This window comes from Channa argus, chromosome 10 (genome assembly GCF_033026475.1).
Source record: "Channa argus isolate prfri chromosome 10, Channa argus male v1.0, whole genome shotgun sequence".
Lineage (NCBI taxonomy): Eukaryota > Metazoa > Chordata > Actinopteri > Anabantiformes > Channidae > Channa > Channa argus.
The window spans coordinates 16,259,606-16,281,995 of record NC_090206.1 but is presented as its reverse complement, the minus strand read 5'-3'; the positions used below and the strand labels follow the sequence as shown (position 1 = coordinate 16,281,995).

Sequence of the window (22,390 nt, the reverse complement as noted above, 5' to 3'; positions counted from 1 at the left end):
CACATCCATGCAATGTTTCCTGTGCTACTGATAGCCTAACCATCATATATATGAGTTATATATGAGAATATGAGTTTAACTATCAGCAGGGGGTCTAGACTGTCCCACAAGCCCAGATTAGTGTTTACATTGTGCAGGTTATTTTGTTTATTTTTCATTTATGGGGCAAACGTCATTCTGCATTAACATTTGATGAAATAAAATTTGTTTTTTAGATTTGAATTTGAATGATTATTATTTAAAATAATATAAACTGTTGTCTGCTCTGGTGAATATTCTATTTTTTGCAAATGTCCGACTATTACCAATTAAGGCAAGGGCTCTAAACTGAATAAACTGTAATTCAAAATAAAAGACAAAACGTGCGCTTTTATTCTGATGGCAAATTCTTCGATTTCCGATGTAACCTCAGCCAAATTGACGCCATAGATGAGTTTACGCAACGGCCGCTTAAAGCGGCTAGTTGTACAAACATTATTGTTAAGAGAGAAGAGCTGGTATGTCACCTTATTTTATTTACTTACGTGATAGTTTTCTTGACAACGTCAAATACGGTTTTATTTCCATCTTTGACGGATTATCGCTGTCAGGCTGAATGGCTGCCAGGCTCTCAAAGTCAAGCCCGGCTAGCGGTAGCATTAGCATTAGCTAATGAAGTGACCCACCAGAACCGGCTTCTTGTAACTTCACAGTTTATATAATGATTCGTGCTCAAATCCAGCAGCTACTCAGTAGCGAGTAGCATAGCTGCTAAAAGTAACGCTAACTTTGTCGTTAATACAAAGTAAATAAAAAGTATTGGCGCTGCACAGGGTCAACACATACTGCTAAGTCGAAGTGAAGGGATAGTTATGCTTTTGCTTTAGTAGATCTATAAATAATTCTGGGATAATTATTTGTGGGTGAAATTGTTTCATTCACCTTGTTTTTGCTGCATTGTCCTCAGTTATGTCACCTGCCCATAGATGAGCGGACTCCACCATTTTCAGTGGAAACACACTAAAGGGTAAAGAAAACTATTTCTAACAAACACCTTTCCTTTTATCTTTTTTAATGTTAAACTCAAATATTATCAGTGAAATGGGTAACCTAGTTACAGTATACAAGATCATGATGGTTCTATGATCTATGCAACAGGGTATTTAGTACGGGCACAAGCATAGTCAAATTATATTTGAAATCAAATCGTCAAATAATCACGTGGTCAGAGAAAAATGTTTGATATTTGAATGACAGTTTAAGTCAAGGTTTAAAGTAATTATAGTAGAAATAATAAATGCGAGAACATTTGCACATCTCAGATTTTCAAAACAATATTTTTGGTTGATGGTAACTGAGAAGTCTAGGAAATGTGAAGATTGTCAGCTTTTTTATCACTCTGCATTCAGTACTGGCTTTGCCTTCAGGAACAACATAAATTTAAGCTTTAAAGTCATCACCAGATTTATTGCCTCCAACTGACGTAGAAGATTCAAAAGATTTATATACTTAAAGTACAATGTAAACATGATTAAAATGTTTCGCTGTTTGGTTGTATTCATGTGTTGCCTGCACTGATCTGTCTTCATAGCAGTGCTAGTAATTTGGCCTCTGTATGAACCACAGATATTTGCAATCATGCAGTTGGAGGCTCAGCTGCGATTATGTCAGAGTTGTCTGTGGGGCTGCAAGAGTGGGCTGCGGCTTCTTTCCCAGAACTATACACACAGGTAGCTTTTAAATATGCAAATTGAATGTAATCAAATTTACTAAAAACAACTTTGTTATGATGTTGTGTATGTATATTTGGTTTTGAGTTATATTCTTTCTTCCCACAGAAAAGCTGTGAATTACTATGATCTCCTCGGAGTCAAAACTGATGCCAGCTTGGAAGAAATTAAAAATGCATTTTTTGACAAATCTAAGAAGGTAGAATCTTTTTCTGATTGAAAACTGACCACAGGAGGGCAGTCTTTTTAAAGGCTTGTTAACTTTTCCCATATTAGGCTTCCTGCCTGTTTATTTTATCTGTGGCTTCAATTCAAATAAGGAGGGATTTGTATCTTGATTATATTAACCATGTAATTTTGATTTTGATTTTTTTTATTATTATTATTTTTTTGTATCATTAAAGGGTAAAACCAGTCATATTAGACAAAAATCATGGCTATGAGTGCAAACCATGCACATGCATGAATTTGTTTAATAGAGAAAGTATGTACATTCAGATAAACCCTTGCCTGCAACAGATTATCTCTTGGTTGATTTGGTTTGTATACTTTATTATGAATGGACTTCTACTGTAACTGACCTCATCCTTTATGTAACTACAGCTGCACCCAGACAGTGATCCATCAAACCCAGCACTGCACAGTCAGTTTGTTGAGTTAAATGAAGCGTATCGTGTGCTGAGCAAAGAGCTGAGCAGGAAGGAGTATGATTTTAAAATCAGACACCCATACAGTGGAGGCCAGGGCTTCAGATCCACCTCCAGTCACACAAGCCACAGACCCAGGTGATTACCCATACACGGTCACAAGCTCTAACACTGTCAGTTTGAAAGGAAATCTGTGAACTTTTTCTACACCAATAAATCGAGAGGTAGACATATAATTAATGTTATGAGTATGGGCATGCTGCTTGTCATTGCTTGCTGTAACACAATGTCAGATATTCTTGTAAAGACTACGCAGATGTAACTTCTGGTTACATCTGCGTACTGGTCAAAAATTCATACAGTCTCCTTGATGAAAGTATTGCATAGGTTCATTAGTCAGTGAACCTTATGAACCACTCAGTTGTGGAATGTGCATTTTTTGTTAATATTTATTATACATTAGGGTAAGCCATATAAGATACCGTCTTGTTTTTAAAAAGCCAGGTAGAATATAAGAAAAGGCCTGCATCCCATTGCTGTGCAGTTTAAAATTTGTCTTATAATTTTTTGTCACCAATTATTGTCCTTTGTTACCTACTTTAGCACAAGTACATACGCACAAAACAACATTCGTTACTGGGATCAGTTTCGTTGGTCTCATGCACAGCAGACAACAGCAGAGGAGTGGCAGACCAGGCGGAGGAGGGACTTCCGCCTGGTGGGCTACTGCATAATCGCTATTGTGCTCAGCATCGGCGCCCACATGGTGTTCTTCAGGTAAAAACTCTTTGTAGCATATCAAAGATCAGTGTTGTAAAATCAAAGGGTTGGTTGAATTTGTGTTACGTTAAAGTTGTTCTTGATATTTGTCTGGGTTCATAGTTTATCTCATCCTTTACCATCTTCCAACTGCTTATCATCTTTTGTCTTCCTTTCAGTTGCACTCTTTGTTGCTGCACATTCACATCCAGATGAAAGTGTGTTTATGTCTTTGTGCATTGTGTCTCAGCACATTGTCATGGCTGGTGTCCTTGTATCTGTTCTCACAAATTATTCAGTGTAACTTAGTGGAGATTCATAACTCTAAAATCTAAGAGCTGCTGTAACAACTGAACATATTCCTATATACATTTTAGCACACAGTGTGCCTGCTGAGCAAAGACTTGTTAGATAAATCAAAGTTATTTTTTCATAACTCAAGTGTTTCTCTGACCTTTAGGAAACTTGAAGAAGTTCACAATAACTTTATGGACAAGAAAGACAGAGTGATCACAGACATTTATAATGAATCCAAAGAGAGGGCCAGGTGAATGCAAACACTTCTTTTTGATTGCTCATTGGGTTGATTACTGTAAAAGTGTTTAATTCGACAGGAAGTTGACTCTTACAGCATTGTCTGTGCTTTTTTCAGAGTCAATGGTTTTAAGAAACAGACAGAAATCCTCCGGCAGAAACATGCTGAGTTCCTGGAGAAATACAAAAGCCGCAACAGTGAAAAGGACAAGTAGAAGTCTCCAGCTGTCCTCTGATAATGGAACAGCCAGGATTTTATAGTTTCTTCTAATGTATTTAAATATATCCTCAGATGTGATGCTGAGGAGCTGAAGACACAAGGATGTGGGCGCAATGTGGAACAAACTCATTCGGCCACAAAGGTGTTTATTTGAAAAAGCTAAGTTGGACATTACCTTGGAATGGTGTTTTAAGACAACCTTTTATAGCTAGTAGCATTTTTGCATTGACTGGACAGTCAGACAGATGTTCTTAGACCTTTTCTACTACTCATCCAAAAGAGCCACAGTGAAGCTGTCAAACTGCCTCTGAGTAACTCACAGGAACATTTACTCATGATGTGTCTTGTTCTCTGCCTTATTTTTATGTTAGAGGTAAACAGCATGTGGGTTTAACAAACAACAGAGAGTTAATGGCAGTTGATATGTTGGATCAGGTCTGAATGAGATGTGATGCCAAATAGGTTTCTTGGTGCTTCAGGAAACATATTTATTATATTTACACAAGATAATGTTCACCTGGGTTTTGTGACCCTCTGTTTAACACATGCCATATTTTGTCCATTAATCTTTTTCTTGGTTATTTGGTAGAAGCTTGACATGTTACTGGCTGTATAATTTCCAGTTTTTGAATGTAGGAACACAAGTTCTCCTTTTACTTATTGTTTCCTCTGTAGACTCTGGTAGAATAGAGATAGATGCACAACACAGTATTTCCAGCCAAATTATAATAATAATTATTCTGTTTGAGCTGGAAGCTAAAAATTGTCAAGATCACTAAAATACATTTAAGTTATTTATTGTTAAACTGTAATAATATTGAGACCATTAAATCAGCAAAAACAAAAATATTTCACAATTATGGGTGAACGTACACAGTTCACAATTGTTATCCTCAGAGCCAAGATTTACATATAAACTTTTTGCCTTTCAGTTTTTATGCAGATATTCAAGATTATTATTTCTGTTTCTGCCTTATCTGTCTTCCTGAAGGGATGTAAAAGATGAACCTTTTCTGATTAATCATTACTTCTGCTTGTTTCATAACTATTCCATGTATGGGTTTTGTGATACAGTTTGCAGACACTGTACTATATTTCAAAAACTATGTAATTCTATGATTATATTTTTCCTATTTCACACCTGAAACTACAAATTAAAAGCTGCAATATCATTTTAGTCACTTCTGCGGTAAAATCATTTCCCCTAATTTACATCCAGCTATAGACGGTCTTATAATGAGCAACAACACACAAGTGTCAGTATTAATTTAAATAGATAATAATTTGTCTTCCCTGCTTCAGAATTTCTATGTTTTATTTTAAAGTATCTCAGGAATTAAGTTCCTTTTTTCAAATATATCCATGTTTTAAATATTTAGGTCTTGAGACTGGGAAGGTCATGGTAAAACATTTGCCTTTATCTTGATAAATCATTCCTGGGATGACTTTCTGCTTTGGATCATTGTCTTGTAGAGGGTTCCACTGCCTCTTTATTTTGAGGTCTTGGACTGCATTTATTTGTCCTTCCACTTTATGCAGATATGCAGTCCCTGATGCAGACATACCCCCCCCCCGAATAGTGGTGGCTTGTACTCCAAGTATGCTGCCACATGTCTAGAAGTAAGCAATGGCCTCCTACAGGTTTTTCCCTCAAACACCCCACACATATGCAGACTATGCTTGATTGTGATTGTGGAGATTTTCTATTCCACTTGGCTGTAAGAATGTTGTCAGGTCCCCTGCTGTTTGTTTTGGATTCGTACAAAGCTCTCATGCAAGTTTCCTTGTGCCTCTATTGTTTTTTTCTCTATTTCTGTTCTTCCATTTCTGGATTATGGTCACCACATTTGGTGGTATGTCAGTGCTTTGAAATATTTTTATATCACTCTCCAGCTTTATGAGGGTATGTGAAAATTAAAGTGCCACTCATCAAGTATTAAGTGTTGCCAGTCTTTTTTTTTTTAAATGTCAAACACCTGATTTTCAAAATTTGTTTATTAGTTAGATGGTTTATCAAGGGGGATGCAAACCTTTGCATTGATATAATTTTCAGTATTTTAACTTTATTTATACACTAAACAACTTTTGTTCCGATAAAAATTTGTACTGGCTATAAATAAGTCTTTGTTTTTCTCTTTTTGCTATTTCATTGTAAGGTTGATGCAGACTTTTTTACCTGACAGTAGTCCTTCATAATGCACAGACACCCTCACCTCTGTTGAGTGCCCTGTCATGTCCAAACACACCATGACTGAGATTCTGATGTCAGCATGCCTCCACACAGAGAGATGAAAGACAAGGCTGCTACTCCACTTACTGCACATAAAAACTGACAGTGAACACAAATTTAATGGTTTTATTTTTAGTTTAATGGGCTGCAGAAGAAAGTGTGTCAAATGAAAAAATCCTCTGTGTCTGACATGCATTCCTTCGGAGTCGCATGATGTAAAAAGATAACTCATGGATTTGTAACAAAAGCCCTCTGACTTAATCACCTTACTGCAATTAGAGAATAATGCAATTAATATCAAAGTGTTTTACTCTTTTTTTTTTAAATAAATGTAATTTTCAAGTAAATTTTCAACTTTTGATACTAATAGGCATTATAGACCTTTACCCCACGAAACCTGTTGATGTGTCACAGTAGAAAAGGCACACGTATGAATAATCAGGAGGTCTACAATGAGGACATTGTAGACCTATCTGAGAGGTAAGGATACAGAATCAGTGTACTGGTCTCCGGTCCATGACAGGGAACAAAATACAGGAGTCTTTTACTGTTTTGTCTGAAAAGGAGCGGAATCTTTAAATAGATGCATAATTGGGGACAATATAATTTCATGCTCAATCCATTTCCTGATACAATTAAACAACTAGTTTATAAAATGTCAGAAAGTATGGAAGAGTCCTAGTCATAGTCATAGCTTCCACATTTTCACTTCTTTCAGCTCTATATTCATTTTTTAATCCCCAGCATGTTTTTGAATAAAGTGTTCAACCCAGTAACCCCTACCCCCTGCCGCTCCATAAAAATAACAGGCTACGGGGGATATGACCTCAGTGTCCTCAGTGACAACTACAGCCCTCTCCCCCACTTGTCAGATGTCCGTGGAGTCCACCTCTCTGACCCCCACTTTGGCCAGAAAAGACGCAGCACCTGTATTCAGTGCGCCTGTCCTGTATGGAAAAAGTTGGCAGTGCAATGGTTACCAGCGTGCGTCTCAAGGGCAAAGGAAATGAGGAAACCGATCACAACAACAAATGAAGACTCCTATCTGTGCAGACCTCTCTGTCTGTCTGTCTGTCTGCTTGTCTGCGCAGACTATCCTGCTGCTCTGTCGGCTGTGCTGTAGCTGCGCTGTCGTTTAGGCGAAGAAGGATATTGTAGGTTTATTTATGAGGATAAAAGACGGGCAGATGCGCCTGGAGAGGACACGTCACATTTTCAGTGCGAGCGACAGTGTGGAGAATCTGTGACCGAGCCAGGGACAGGAATATGCGGCATTGTCCCTCTGCACGTTGGTCCAGAGCGTCGGATCTTTAACGGATAAACGTCCTATAGCTGGATGATATATTTTTACCAGCCACCCAGGATTTTATCATCGCACCATGGGTCAGCGAGCGTCTGGATGATCCTCCAGTCACGCCACCCGGACCCCCAAACCTGTTTTTGGGATTAGGACCAACACATCGACGATACTACTACTACATAATTGTAGTCATTAAATTAATCCCTCAAAGTTTATACCACAGTCATAAAAATATCACGGCTTTAAATGAAACCGTGACTTAGGACAGGTATATATTCCGGTCTATATGCTTTGTTATTATACTCCAGTATTTCTCACTACTTCAAAAAATATAACCAACTAGAGTCTGTGTCGAATGCTGGTTTTATGGTATAACTGGTATACTATTGGTATAATATAACAGTTATTTAGAGTTAAAATGATAGAAAATTTGGCTGTTATTCTAACACTGACGATGCCACCCTGGGAGTCCTTTCAACGGAGGGAGACTGGAGAGTGAGAGCGGGATTTCTGCGTCTTCGAGGAAAGAGACAGGCAGGACAAGCCACGTTCTTATTCAAATTCTTTTTGGTTTTATCCAAAAAATATTTGTTGTGTGACCATTGGATTTCTGCACAATGGGGATTATGCTTCAAGTTATTCTAGGAATGTTTCAATTCCTGCTGCTCACCAGAATACCGACGTCACATGCCAAGGTATGAATGTATAGATTTGACCTCAAAACACTGTCTCAAGTGGTCCACCTGCCGCCAGACACAGCCGGTGTGGCTCATTCACAGTTTACACTGATGAGCTTTAATGAACATTGATTTTTGTATTAGTTTGTTTTTATGTCACTCATCCTACAGGTCAATGACACCTGTCACTTCAGGTCATGCAACAAGAAAATATACATCTGTATATCTGTTTGGGTTTAAATGTTGTGCTCAGTATTTACTTAATAGCGACATTGTGGTGATTATAATTTAGTCCAACATTGTTATAAGACAACACTTAGAAATAGTTTAAGTAATAAATAATTTACTAAGGCAGTTTGTTTGGGTTGCCAGGTTATAGAAAATCATCCACCAGCAGGTAGTTTGTTTTGTCCTTTAGTTAGTTCTTTGAAAGCGTGTAAATGGATCGTTTAACCACTAAGCTTAAAAAAATAGAGCTGCTAGAATTTGAATCAGAAAGTTATTTGATAATAGGTAGTGGAAATACCAGAGTAATATTAAAGGAAGTAAGTTGAAAGTATACTTATTCAGTTCAGGAGTTTACTCTGGTTAACTAGGGAGCTAACAGTTTTTAGCTGGCTAGTTAACTCGACTGTTTAACTTTGTCCATTTTCTTGAGTCACAAGATATTTGAACTAGAAAACTGTCTGTTAGCAATGTTAATTAAAGAAAACTGTATATTTTAGCATTTTGAAAAATTCTTTATTTATGTACTTTATGACTTTGTGAGCTAACAAGTTAAATCTTTTTTTGTAGGTAGCTTTTTGGTCCATTAGAAATAAAACTTAAATGAACTGTTTTGAGGTTGGTTAGTTGTTGTTCGGTTAAACATCTTAATAAAATAAATCATTTTGCTTCTTTCATTCTGATTAATGAGAAGACTGCTACCACTCTCATTTCTGACCAGAAAATTACCATCAGTTGGTTAGCATAACTTTTTTTCTCAACAAAGAAATTGTCAGGCACATAGCCCCTTAAAATGCCTTAAACGTAAAGTATAAATTAGTGTACTTTTGAGCTGGGTGGTTGACAAATTCTTCATTTTTGGACAGAGCGCAGGCTAACGGTTTACCCGTTTCCAGTTATGCTAAATCACTGACTTCTGGCTGAAGCTGCATATTTATGGTGGCGTCCATACATCTAACTAACCTAATGTCAAACCAGTCAATGTTAGGGGAATTGCTGAATAATCAAAGACCTACTTACATAAAAACAAAAAACAAATGTTGCCAGTGTGCTGGTGAAATACTTTCTACAACTTGGCAAAACAAGGTTTTTTTATGGATGACTTGATGATACAGCTTTAATCGACTATTTATTCAATATAGACAATGGTTTTCAGAGCTGCAACTAATTATTATTATTGTTATTGTTTCATTTCTGCATTTATTAATAATAGACCAAAAAAAAAAAAAACAATACCACAAAACAGCGCAGAAAAGCATATTAAAAATGGCAGACTCTTTAAGCAGTCTTAAGATTGCGTGTTATGGCTGACAAACAACCTTAAACCCAAAGATATTCAGTTTGCACTGATATAGAATAAACAAACAAAATAAGTAGATTCTCACACTTCGGAGGAGTTAACTTTCTAATAGATTAATCATTATTTCAGCGATAAAGGTATTAGATACCAATTGTAAATGCACTTTAAAGGGTGGATTTTTACAAAGCAGTACCAATAATGCTGCTGGCACACATATATGGAGAGACCTGCATGTGCTATGTTTTTTTATTTATGTCTGGAGACTTCTATCAGGAACAAGCAGTGCTCTGAGGTGATGTAGGATCTAGCCCTGACTTTGTGCTGCTGTATTCTGCATGTGATTCATCGTCCTAGTCACTACATGGCACACAGAAAACTCTCTTCACTTGTTCACAGCTGTTGTCTCATACCAAAAACCCTGTGCTTTCATTCATTCTGCTTCTTTGACAGCTAATTTAAATAAGGGCCCTTCTTGTCATCCTGTAGTGATGAAGTTAAGTTTGGTAGAGAAATGATGTGTAGCTGTAAGGCAGGGTTTCTCTTACATACACACACGCTTGGCCAATTTTTACAGTGTGCTCTGGTAGTAGCTGGCAGTTTGACATGTTAGGACAGTAGACAGACAGCAATGCCAGTGCAGATGGCACTGGGCTGGCATTCAGAAATGTAATCGCAGCTTTTCTCAAGAATCTGATACAGAAAAGATACACTTATGTACTTCAGTTTACATCCTACCACAAAATGGCCCCTGTCCTAGCCACAGAATCAGAGTTAAACCAGTGTAGTGTGTGTGTGTTTGTGTGTGTGTGTGTTTTTGTGTGTGTTTGTTGGGGGGGGGGGTTATGAGGGGGTGGAGCAGTTAAAAGGGGGGGCAAGTGGACAAAGTCTACATTCCCTTACAAGTGGCCTTGGTCTTCACACACACAAATACAGACAAATTAACAGCAGTTTGTGTTAGGGAGAATAAAACAGAGGGAAAGTTACTCTTTGTTTTGTGCGTTTCAGTACTTTCACTAAAGTAAAGTTGCCTGAACTTTTACTAAAATACTCTATTGTAAGTCAAAGTCTGTCTTTTAAAATCCAAAAAGAACAGAAAATTCATATTATTAAATGTAAAGGTAAAATAAAATGGCCTCAGTGGCTGACTTATTATTCCAGTGGTTCCCAACCTAGGGGTCATGTCCTCTAAAGGGTCACTAGATAACTCTGGGGCATTGTAAGATGAGGGGATAAATCTGTTTAATTCATTCATTCATTCAATCATATTGTTAAAATATTAATTACGTGATATTGTATACATTTTGGTCTAAATTGTTTTTTAAGGAAATTGATATTTAAAATGACTTGTATTAAAGGGTAATGACTTTAGTAAAGGGTAAATAAATAAACAGGTTGTTATCTTATGAAAACAACTAAAATAGATAAACAAAATATTTGGGGGATTGATTACTGATGAAAGAAACATGTACCAAATAAAATGCAGTATGTTTTTTCCTTTTAAAATAGTAAAATAGTAATATTTGTCTCAGTCATGGACTCCTGCTGTAGCAGGTCATTACTGAGAAATCTAGTGAAACAGAGTCTTACTATTTACTACTGCAGAGCAATAGTAAGTGATTCAAATGCTATAATCATGTCAAAGAGATTGGTAAATGTAGCAAGTAACAAAATATGGCTGGAATTTGATTGTGACCATAGAAATTTTCAGTTACATTTACTGAAGCCCATCTATGTTGTAAACATGTCAAAAAATAGCCCAGAATTGTACATGTTTAATTTAGTTGTCATTGTAATGCAAGCCATCTCTTGCATGACTCATTTGCATATATCAGATTGAGATTATTCACTTTTTTTCTTCCTTTCATTGCGCTATTGAGCCTTTCATATTCAGATGCCAGGTGTGAACTACTTTGGTTGTATTAGCAGGAAATGCTTTGATCTTTTGATGTGCACCAGCAGCCTTTTACAACAGTGTTAAATATGAGGTTGCAGGCAAGAGCTCGCAAGTTTCCTTTACCATCATCAGTGGTTTAGTGGGAAAAAACAACAGAAAGTATTCAATCCTCTTCAATTTTTACACACTTTATTGTGATTTAATTGTATGTACATTCAGATAAAAATAAAATTCGAACACATAATGAGAAAAGTCTATTCAGTAGACATTACTTTGGCAGCAGTTTTTGCATCAGCCAAGTACCTGGTTGTGGGTAGTAGGTAGAGTTGTTGCATCCAGCATAAACATTCATACCAAATAAATGTGCGGGACATGTTCTGCCGTGGCAGCCCCTGAAGGGACATGCTGATGCCAATCATCCTAGCAGATCCTCTCAATTTCTGTCAGATGGGAAGTGTCTTTTAAGTCATCTTCAGGCCTCCACATATGCTCTGTGGGATAAGTCTGGATTTTGGTTGGGGTGTTGAAGGACAGTTAGAGACTTGTCCTAAAGCTACTCTAGCCTTGTTTTGGCTGTATGCTTTGGATCATGGTCATGCTGAAAGATTAACTTAGTCATCCCAGTCTCAGGTCTCATGCTGTTTGGAACAGGTTTCTTAAAGGACTCTCTGTATTTGGCTTCAATTATCTTTCAACTCTGACCAGTCTCTGCAGAGAAAATCCTCAGAGCATGATGCTGCCACCACCATGTTTCACTTTTGGAATGGAATAAACAGGTGAAGAGCAGTGCCTGGTGTCCATCAGTGTTGGGTTTCTGATCACCTTCTTGACCGAGCCTTAACTTTGCCTTTTCTACCAAATGTTTGATGATTTTAGTGAATAAATTTGAAACATTTATCGAAACATAAACTTAAGTAAATTCAGAATACTAGACATTTTGTTTAGTTTTTTACCATGAAAACATTTTTGTTTTTACATTGATAGCCTAAATTACATTAATTAGCTTCTAAAACGCTGATGGTATCTGGATATTTTAAGTTATAATTATTGTTTTTCTCTGATGAACTACCAAAGTAATAGCATTGTTTTTGACTACTCTACCACTTTATTATTTGTATTTTTCCTCCAGCTTGCTCATTGGCGGCCTGCAGACTCCTCAAAATCCAGAGAAGGTATCCTTTGTGTTTCTACTTTATTTTCTTCTGCCTCCAGAAGTAGTACAATCAAAACACACTATTTGTCTATTGGTGCACCAGTACGGCGGTGGTTGGAGGTGTACTCACGAAGTGGCTGTGAGCCTCGGGACACTCTCGTGGAGGTTTGGAGGGAGTTACCAGGAGAGACCCACCACCTCTTTATCCCATCCTGTGTGTCAGTGAGGCGATGTGGTGGATGCTGTGCTGACGAGGCCCTGGAGTGTGTGCCCACGCTCACATACACACTCACCATGGAAGTATACAGACATACACAGAGAGACAAATTATATGCCCACACCCACAAGTAAAATGGCGGGAGAATGTTTGATGATTTTTTTTTTGTGATATATTCACAGTTGATGAGGACATCCTTCATGAAACACGAACTCATCGAGTTGCCCTTTGTTGAGCACAGCCAGTGCGAGTGCAGGTAATATCACTTTGAATGTCTGTGCACATACAGTACAGTAGGTAGAGGTTATCGTGCTAATTGTTCATTGATCTTAATGCATCTTTAAACTGACATGGTTTAATCTGTTTGCAGATTAAAAGAACAATTTCAATTAACACCTGCTACAAGGTAACAGTCTTGGTCTCTCCTCCTTCTTTTCTTTCTCTCCTCTGTTCTGGATCTTAATATTTCTGTTATATTTTTGTCAAGTTTCTATTAATGTTATCAAGCCATATTCATGCTCTGCACTAATAATGATGCTATCAATGAGATGGAGATATTCAAGTGTTTCAGCCAAGAACAGCTCTGTCTGTTAAAACTCAAGTAACCATAAATGGATGAAGAGATGTTACACTGAGGGTAGAGGGCATTATTAAACAGCTCCAGCATGCTTTACTTGTTCCAAGGCAATTTGTCATTTTGGCTCATTTTCCTTGCTTCCGAGGTCCAACATCTATGGTAAATTTTTACATTTTAAATTTAAGAAATGACCAAATTCACAATATCAGGATCACATCAATACATAAAAAATGTCAGCACTTGCTTTGCAAGTTTAAATATGATTTAGTAAAGAATCAGTTCGCTTGCCCTTTTTTGAGTCCTGCATCGAAACAGCAAAAAACCAATGTCCATTAAAAATGTAGTCGAACACTGCTTACACTTTGGCTGCTAACTCAATGCTTTTCATGTACTAACTGTGTATTGGCTTCAATACAGTATCAACAAAGTTTCAAAAAGAGGTTGTTGCAACTGCATTAACCACAACAAAAATTTAACCTTTTTTGTCTTTAAGAGCTAGCTGAGAATAACAGGAAACATGCAGATGTAATGTGGCAAAGGTGGAATCAAAGCATGCACATTATGGTTACGCTTCTCGGAGATCTGGGTCACATGGATTCCTTACTATGTTGAAAAATAATACTGACGAAAGATAATAGATTTGACAACATTTGTCTTTGTAATGCATTACTTACTGTATATCAAACAAGTAGAATTTGGACCCAGTTGGCTAAAACATCACAAAAGACTAACAATCAAAAACCTCTGACTTTGAATATATATATATATATATATATATATATATATATATATATATATATATATATATATATATATATGCGCTAATGGTAAAGAAACCACTCTGTCCAGGAGGTAGATGCCATGCTGTGCAGGTTTTTGAGTGTCAGCTGGAACTGACAGCTGTACACTGTGAAAGGAACATTTCTGCTGGATCTCTGTTGTTTGTTTGTGTGCCTCGTACTGGCAGGTCCAACCAGATAACCACATGATTGTATCTTTAATGTTATGTCCCCTGCTTCCTGTTAGGATGTGGACATAAATGAAGGATTCTAATTTATTTATGTGTATAGTTTTAACAGCTTCAGTTATGGCTTATGGATGTGTGGTTCTGCAGAATTTCTACATGGACTCTTGAATGTGTGCATAGTCTATGTGTTAGTAAAAATGTGCATGAAAGTATTTTATTGGTATATGAATATTTGTTTCTCTGTGGCATGTCTGTGTGTTTGTGCCCCTTGGGGAGTTAGCATCTGTGTGACTCTCTTCCCCCATCCCCTGGGATGGCCCGCATCCTGTTGTCACCATAGTGATGATTTTATCTCTCCTGCCATGTGCTCTCTCACTGACGGAGCAGTCACGCATCCATAATAGCAAATTAGTGCTCCAACGACAACAACAGCAGCAACAGGCTCTGTTATTAATAATGTCAGGGCTATGCTGGTAAACATTGTTCATATAATCTGATATAGTTTAATACAGTTTACAACAGTTTGAAACAGAGAGAGAAAGAAAAGTTAACTGCAGGCAGATGCTGTGGGTACCAGCATGTAACAAAGTAAAACAGAATGTGCTCAATAAAGGGTAGACACTGGCATGGTAAACAGGATTGGAATCAGCAAATTGAAGAGGCATAGCTAGTAAACTACAGGCCACATGCACATGGCCTCCAAATACAAAGTTAAAAAGTGAAAATTTTCAGAATGTCGTATCAGCATGTGACACACAGGATTTGATCTTCTCTGGTCAGAGAGGCGAGCCTCACTCAAAAACCTTTAGAACTGAACATCGCTGCACTGCTTCTTGTGCGCTTCTGAGTCTGTGTCACAGGAGGGTATTTCAGTACTTCACTGCATAAAGATATTTTCTATGGAGCATATCCCTACCTTAAATATCACATATTGTAACTATAAGTAAAAGTACATTTTAGGACCACAATTGAGTTTAAGTAAAAATCTATTATTATTATTTGGCAGACTGGCTTCTATTAGACTTACATATGTTTTTTCTTATTATAAAACTGTAATTATTTCTGGTGCTTTAACATCTAAGCTGTTTTTTATTATTGGTCAGGGCTTAACTTTTGTCGCTAATTTACATACTGTCATATACGTCTGATTTTGCTGTGCAATATCCCATTAAGATGCAATTAGGAGAATTTTCCCATTTAAAGAAGCCAAGTTTATCTAACTCTTGCGCGAAAAGTTTTTTTGAATAAATTACAGATAAAGCTGTCCAAATTAGATAAAACTCACGACTTCAATTGTAAGAATACATTGTGTCAAAAATAAGTAAAATCTTAGCCAAAAAGAACTGGGGCGTGCAGTACATGTTTTTTTTTAAGGATATTATTGTTATATTTCCTCAGTAAATCCTAGTAGACTCATTTTAGTTCTGTGTTTTGTGTTTCATAATTAAAATTTACATTTAGTGAATCATAACTGACATAATTTTATTCTGTGTCTGCTACATCTAGTGTGTCTGACATTCTCAGGCCCGATTTGAAGCCAACCCGAAAAAACAAGAAAAAGGAGCGGGGAAAGTCCAGACAGAAGACAAGTGGAGCCACTGCAGCTGCGTATGTTGAACATTCAGTCCAAAAAAATTTAACTATAGCTATTAGTCAGAAGTGTTTCCCCAACTGAGACCAATACTTTGGTCAAACAGTTTAGATTAGACAGTTTAGATTAGAAAAACTTTAATTATCTGGACAACACAATTACAGAAGGACAGTTTGTTACAAAGCCACAGCAGTCAAGGTCTCATACACATTTACACAATCACTTCACTTTCCATCACTTCAGATGACCTTGAAGTTTTTACCCATAAAATTAGTTTATTTACATCATGGGGTTGTTCTTTTTGTCCCCAAAAGAATGTCAGGTACACAGAATTATACTATTGTAATTTGAGTACACACATATTGCAACACATGATGCATTTACAGGAATTTGTAACAGTAAACACATTGTAGAATAGCACAGTACCTATTCATTAATATTTAACTTTATATGTCATCAGTAGAATGACACATAATTTTTAACTTAAGCTGTTAGGATTCTCAGTTAAAAACAAAAGAACAATTACAACACATTTTGAAAAGACAGTGTGCAACTTAAGCTAGCTTTAATGTGAAATCCAAAATCTTTCCTTTCTGTTCTGCCGAGTCATCTGTCTCCTTGCTCTGATACAGCTTTGCTTCACTAATTGCACTCCAACATGCTCTGCATAGTCTTTTACGTAATTTGTTATCAAATTCCAATAAATGAGAACGTAAATAAAGTTACTAATTAATGTCCATCTTTGAGTGGTCAGAAAAGCAAACCTCACTCAAAACGCTTTTTGAAGCAGATAACTGCACCTCTGCCAGTGTTGTCAGTGAGTCTGTGTCACAGAATGCTTTGACAGGACCTCTCCACATTAAGACAAGTGTTGGAACATATTTCTCCTTAAAATATGTCTGAAAATGTTGCACAGTGTAAATTTAAAGGGGAAAGATAGAGCTAGATGTATCATAAGAGTTAAAGCTAATTTTCCTTACAACTTTCTTCATATTCTTTCTCATCATTTTGCTGTCAGGCATTTCCGGCCCCTTGGGGCAAGAGGTGGCTCAGCTTGGGTGTGGTGACCCTCGGCACCCATCCATCACTCAGAACAGGCTTTATTCAGCCTCTGGCAAGGGTGAAATCTTTGTCATTTGCTCCCAATGGTACCTCCCCTGTCCATGCCAGCACTAGGCGTGGTCATCAGGATCTGAACAAAGATGGCCCCTCTGTGCCTCATTAAGTGACTTCATTAATGCTTCTAGCCTCTCGGGAAGACTGAGGCAGAACCAGTTCCAGTTAATGGACCAAATGACAAAGGAGACTTTCTCAGACTCAGAGAAAGTACAGAGCATCTAGAAGAGATGCTGAGTGCCATATGCCATGGTAACGGACGGAGAGACAGATGGATGGAAAGAACGGAAAGTTTGTCAGCAGCTAAGGAAACACTATTTCATATTAGTCACACATCTCCCACACACACATTGCTTTATGTGGGTTAGATTCAGATGGGTGTGCTACAGCCAAACAATTAATTCATTTTTAGCCCTGCCAATGGCATTGTAGCAGCAAAATAGCAAAATCTTTTACATTGGTTTTGAAAACAAATTGTGGCTCTGACCACTTTATTTCAGACCAATTGTTCCAACAACTTTGGATGGAGTTTAATGGAATTATGTTCAAATGTTATGGTCCCCTCAAGATAAAGCCTACTGACTTTGATTATCCACTGACCTTTTAAGGTGGATGTTTGAAGTTTTTAGACTTAAAAACTATTGGATGAGCTTTCAATAAATTTGATGTTGACATTGATTTCCTCCCTTCCTCTATCATGCCATAATTTGAATTCATCCAACACTTAATTTTACAACCAAATTTATACTAAACTGATTAAAGCCTCAGCTTTGCTTTTTAGTTTTTGGTTCCAGTTAGCAAATGTGAGCATTCTAACTTGCTAAGATACACTGCAAGATGACCACTCTGTTCTTGCACCTGTCTTTTATCCAGGACCAAAGCTCCCACAACTTTTCCTACCACATCTTCTCCTCAACCCTCATCACCTCCTCCTCCATCACTTCCTCCCACCAGCTTCTCTCCTCCTCCCTCTCTATCTCCCCCTCTATCTCCCTCTCCATCTCCCTTTCCATTTCCCTCTGCATTTCCCTCTCTGAGGTCTCATTGCCGCCCCTGCAGAGGGAGGAAGTGGGCCCTGGATGCAATGTCATGTCAGTGCAACTGCACCATCAGAGCTGAAAGCTGCAGCAAGAAAGGCCGGAGGCTCAATCCTCATCGCTGCAGGTCAATACAAACACAGCCACGTAAAAATAAAAATCTGTTGCTTGAATTTCAGTTTATATAGTGTTTTGAATATGTAGTTATGTAACTAAAACAGATTTCACTGAAAGGGAAAAAGGCAGGGATAAACTCTGAAAATAGAGCTCCAAAAATTTAATAATTCAAGAGTTAAGATTTGGTGATCTAGGAAATATTTCAGTGAGTTTAAATTTAGCAAAACACATATTATCGCTCCAGAGCATCTTTCAATTAGTCCTCTATAGTAAAATTAATTTCCTATGCAGGAATTCTTGAACATCCCCAGTTTCTGATTTGCTCCAACATTTGATGCCATGACAAATCTTTGCTGGGAGCTGCTGTGACTCGTGTGGTAGATCAGGTTGCAATTAGTTGTTTAGTGTTGTACTCCACATCAGCAACTGAATTCCATTTACTTTGCATATATGCTCGAATGTGGGTAAATGTGATAGAAAAAATACGTTGTTTTGCTGGAAAAGGTGTTTTTGCCAGCCTGCCACCAGACTCATATTGTGCCCAATGTGTGAAATCATTCCCATGAAAGAAACTGGCCTAGTTCACGCAGAATCTTTTATGCATGCTCTATACTTTATTTATATTTCAGGTGTGATGCCATGAGGACTTGATGTGTCCATCCATTTTCATCTCCTTCTCTCCATCCACCCTCGCTGATTCATTGCCCACTCAGCATCACTGCCATGGAGCAAACAGAGGCTTAGAAATCCAGTATCTCGAAGTGAAGGAAATATTCCTGGAAGCACATCGAAGAAGCATAATATTAAATCCGCACATGCAGCATTACAAACTGTAGATCTTCGTGTGTGCAGATGTGTGCACACATCATCTTACGTTCACCTTGCATCTGTGGCTTCTTTCAGTTTACCTGTACATGTATGTACAGACATATAGTCGCAAAACACGCCCCATGAACATAGGGATGAAAGCAGCAGAATGGTGAGAGACATTGAGAGACGATGGAATGACTAAATAAAATCTTCTTGGTGAACATATTCACACAGTTGAACATAACCTGTCCTGCTGTGGTTTAAATGTTGGACTCAAATAAGTTCTTTTTGCCTGTGATTGAACTTATAAATACAAGGAGCAGTGGACACACAAATTATTATTCTATACAACAACATCAGAAAAGAAGTGGGTGTATGACGTGGATGCTTGTGTGGAAAGTGTGATTTGTGTCTGACAAGGATGAAGATGAATTCCAGTGATATGTCAAGACCAACTGCAGAGGATTTGAAGAACTCATTACTAGTGTGGACACATGCAGAAGTAGTATAAGGATGCAGGACATGCATATGAACTGGCACCCCAGTGTATGTGGACCTATAGTTGAGCTGAATGCTCAATGTGTGTATCTGTGTGGTCTCCACACTGAAAGACACAGACGGGTTATCCCTGCAGCCCTTCTCTCTTATTCAAAGTATATGACCACGGGCTGGCTCTCCAAGCCGCTTTCCGGCATTTGTTTAATTTGGGCCCTTTGTCAACCATCTTTTCTCGGCTCGATTGAAAGCAGTTGCATTATCCCTCTCTGCCTCTCTTTTAGGCAGTGAGGAGAATGACAATAATGAAGCCTGGCGGCTGTCCACTCCTTCACACACAAACATTCACACTTCTAATACCAGGAACACAGACAACACTGCAATTGCAGACACAACCTCACCCACTCTTTGCTATTGCAAGCACACATACATGCAGAGATATATTAACACACACACAGACATGCAATGTGAAATAATTGCAGGTAGCCATAAGCTTTTGTTCATGCCACACCAAGTGTGGACTTATATGTCACTTGTTTATATTTGCAATTTACTGCAAAGTCTTCATTAATTATTGTATTATATGCCTCTGTTTTATATTCTAATATAATTTTGTTCGGTTGATTGAAAGATATTCTATATTGCAGAATGTGTCTTTGTTTTTGTTAGGCTTTTTTTGTTCATCTTTAATCCGTTTGCATAAAGACTCACACTGGGTGGCCAACTATGTGAACACTCAGCATCTAAATCAATACCCACATGTATTGAATTTAAACAGACAGCTCACACAGGCCAGAGATGGGAGATTATATGCATTATAATGTGTAATTCAACAATCCGAGAGGCACACAGAAACCAAGCAAACATCCATTACCAGTGCAGTGAAAGGAAAGATGGCATTTGTTGTCGCATGTTCAAGCCGGAATGGGAAGAGTTTCATTCATTAGCAACATAACTTGTTTATATCCGGACTGAATCTCACAGTTTAACTTTATGTTAGTTCACGACTTTTTGGCTTCCGGGGGGGAACTGGGATTTAAACTGTGACAATTTCAGAAAGGATAAGGTCTTGAGCAGCTTGTCAGTCAGCATGACAAGTAAAGCCTCTGCTCTGCTGATGTGAAGAGGATTCATAATAGCAGGTCAGGGAGCTGAAACCTAATTTGATACCCATTCAGAGTCTGTGTCCTGTGCTAAATGTTACCAGTGACGTCTCATCTCCATGAGAAACAGTAGCTTTGAAACTTAGACACTTTTCATGTCTATTTGCTACTTTAGGATTTGTGCAGTCCTGGTGATTGAAGAATAGTCTCCCAGAAAACAGTGTGCAGCCCAGAGTCTGAATTACGCGTCAGCACTGAAGCAAAAGAACATTGTTTCAATGTTTTGTGCGATAAGCTCAGTATTTATACTCTCTTCAGATAAGATTATTTTTTTCACATACAAATTAATTGTTTGTTATTACTGTCAATCAACGTGTTAAATCACTACCTCTACATTATAATTAATGACCAACTGTTAGGGCATTTCTGTGGCTTTCTCTGTGTTATTTCTGACCTCTTTTAAGATACCGATAATGTTTAATTTACATTTAGCAATAAGAACAGTCTCTAGGGCAGAGACTCAGAGTTGCAACTAAGTTGCAACTTTAGTGATTATCACAGGTTAGAGGAGCCTTTAGGAGCTTTCTGAGTGTGTTTTTGTGATCTGAAGGGAAGCATTTTTCACAAGAGGAGGGGTTCTCTGTATATAGACCGCACACCTAAAGCCTTTGTAGCCTGAAATGTATGGTGACCAGTCTCAGCTTTAAAGGAATAGCGTGACATTTTTGGAAATACATTTAATCGCTTCTTTCTGAGAGGTAGATGGATACCACTCTTATTTCTGTACAACAATTAAATGCTTTAGCCAGCAGTCACTTAGCTTACCTTAGCATAAAGACTTCAAAACAGATCGGAAAAAGTGCTCGTATTGCTGAATTGTAAGGTTAAAAAATTTATGTAGCAGCAAAGCTGAAACCAAATGTTGCTAAGTGTCTCTTTCATGTAATCTGTATAAAAGCCAGCATGAGAAAATTCCAATTTGTGGTTCTAGATAGGGTTATATAAAGAACTATTTGATGAGTCATAGCATATAATCCCAGTAAATGCACTGCTCCTAGCCATATAATCACCTAAAAAAAGCTAATTATAATTGTCATACTTTAGTTTATAATAAAGATTCAGTGTTTTAATTAGCGAGCTTTAGAAATGCTGGTAGTGATTTTTTTTTTCCCTTGGCAAACAGCCAGGCTAGCTGTGTGCCAACATTTCCAGGCTGTTGTGGCTGCAGATTTGCCAGACAGCCATGGCAATGGTGTGGATCTAGTCTAACTCCCTGCAATAAGGTGAGCAAATGTATTTCTGAAAATTTCTTACTTGTTTTTATTACTCACTCGCAGCCATTTGTTTTCATGTGTTTATTATTTGAATAAACAAAGTCAATTATCCAGCCTTAATTTTCATTCATTCAGCATTTGTGACCAAGCAAATAAATTAGTCCCTGAACCTTTGGTCAGATTGCACTGATGTTTGAGAATGCAATGCACAAAATGTACATTAGTCTATTGGAAAAAAAACACAAAAACAAAACAAAACTTATGTTGAGGGCACTGAAGGAACATATGGACACAGATTGAAAAGCTCCACTCATAGAGACATGCATAACATATCGTAGATATTCCACCTAAACAAGTTGTGGCACTAAGATAACTTTAATGCTTTAATGGGGCCACTAGGGCTCTAGTTGTTAGTGGTGATAACCAAGGTTTGTTAAT

General features: G+C 37.6%; 2 protein-coding genes across 5 annotated transcripts; both read left to right on the top strand.

Annotated features, from left to right (window-relative positions):
* Window positions 1-366: 366 nt before the first annotated feature.
* On the top strand, window positions 367-5,041 carry dnajc4 (DnaJ (Hsp40) homolog, subfamily C, member 4). Of its 2 annotated transcripts, none has more exons than XM_067517697.1 (8): window positions 367-497; window positions 947-1,006; window positions 1,571-1,709; window positions 1,818-1,908; window positions 2,313-2,494; window positions 2,960-3,133; window positions 3,576-3,662; window positions 3,768-5,041. In XM_067517697.1, the coding sequence occupies exons 3-8, from the start codon at window positions 1,618-1,620 to the stop codon at window positions 3,862-3,864; spliced, it is 723 nt and encodes a 240-aa protein (XP_067373798.1). In that variant the 5' UTR covers window positions 367-497; window positions 947-1,006; window positions 1,571-1,617; the 3' UTR covers window positions 3,865-5,041. The 2 variants fall into 2 exon arrangements, with proteins under 2 accessions (XP_067373798.1, XP_067373797.1); XM_067517696.1 differs by having other exon boundaries at window positions 368-497; window positions 1,606-1,709.
* Window positions 5,042-6,961: 1,920 nt separating this feature from the next.
* Window positions 6,962-22,067, top strand: vegfba (vascular endothelial growth factor Ba). 3 transcript variants are annotated; one of them, XM_067517714.1, is made up of 8 exons: window positions 6,970-8,094; window positions 12,625-12,667; window positions 12,752-12,948; window positions 13,048-13,121; window positions 13,236-13,271; window positions 15,916-16,017; window positions 17,990-18,280; window positions 18,900-22,067. In XM_067517714.1, exons 1-8 carry the CDS (start codon window positions 8,017-8,019, stop codon window positions 18,919-18,921), a joined length of 843 nt encoding a protein of 280 aa, XP_067373815.1. In that variant the 5' UTR covers window positions 6,970-8,016; the 3' UTR covers window positions 18,922-22,067. The 3 variants fall into 3 exon arrangements, with proteins under 3 accessions (XP_067373814.1, XP_067373812.1, XP_067373815.1); XM_067517711.1 differs by having other exon boundaries at window positions 6,966-8,094; window positions 12,625-12,948; XM_067517713.1 differs by lacking the exon at window positions 13,236-13,271 and having other exon boundaries at window positions 6,962-8,094; window positions 12,625-12,948.
* Window positions 22,068-22,390: the final 323 nt, after the last annotated feature.

What these genes read in the sequence shown, in the direction of transcription:
- dnajc4 (XM_067517697.1), top strand. Translation starts at nt 1,618, where the DNA reads ATGCAGTTGGAGGCTCAGCTGCGATTATGTCAGAGTTGTCTGTGGGGC. An exon ending in TCCCAGAACTATACACACAG is followed by an intron (nt 1,710 to 1,817) that starts GTAGCTTTTAAA and finishes TTCTTCCCACAG; the next exon opens with AAAAGCTGTGAATTACTATG. An exon ending in GAATCCAAAGAGAGGGCCAG is followed by an intron (nt 3,663 to 3,767) that starts GTGAATGCAAAC and finishes TGCTTTTTTCAG; the next exon opens with AGTCAATGGTTTTAAGAAAC.
- vegfba (XM_067517711.1), top strand. Translation starts at nt 8,017, where the DNA reads ATGGGGATTATGCTTCAAGTTATTCTAGGAATGTTTCAATTCCTGCTG. An exon ending in CACAGCCAGTGCGAGTGCAG is followed by an intron (nt 13,122 to 13,235) that starts GTAATATCACTT and finishes ATCTGTTTGCAG; the next exon opens with ATTAAAAGAACAATTTCAAT. An exon ending in CTCAATCCTCATCGCTGCAG is followed by an intron (nt 18,281 to 18,899) that starts GTCAATACAAAC and finishes TTTATATTTCAG; the next exon opens with GTGTGATGCCATGAGGACTT.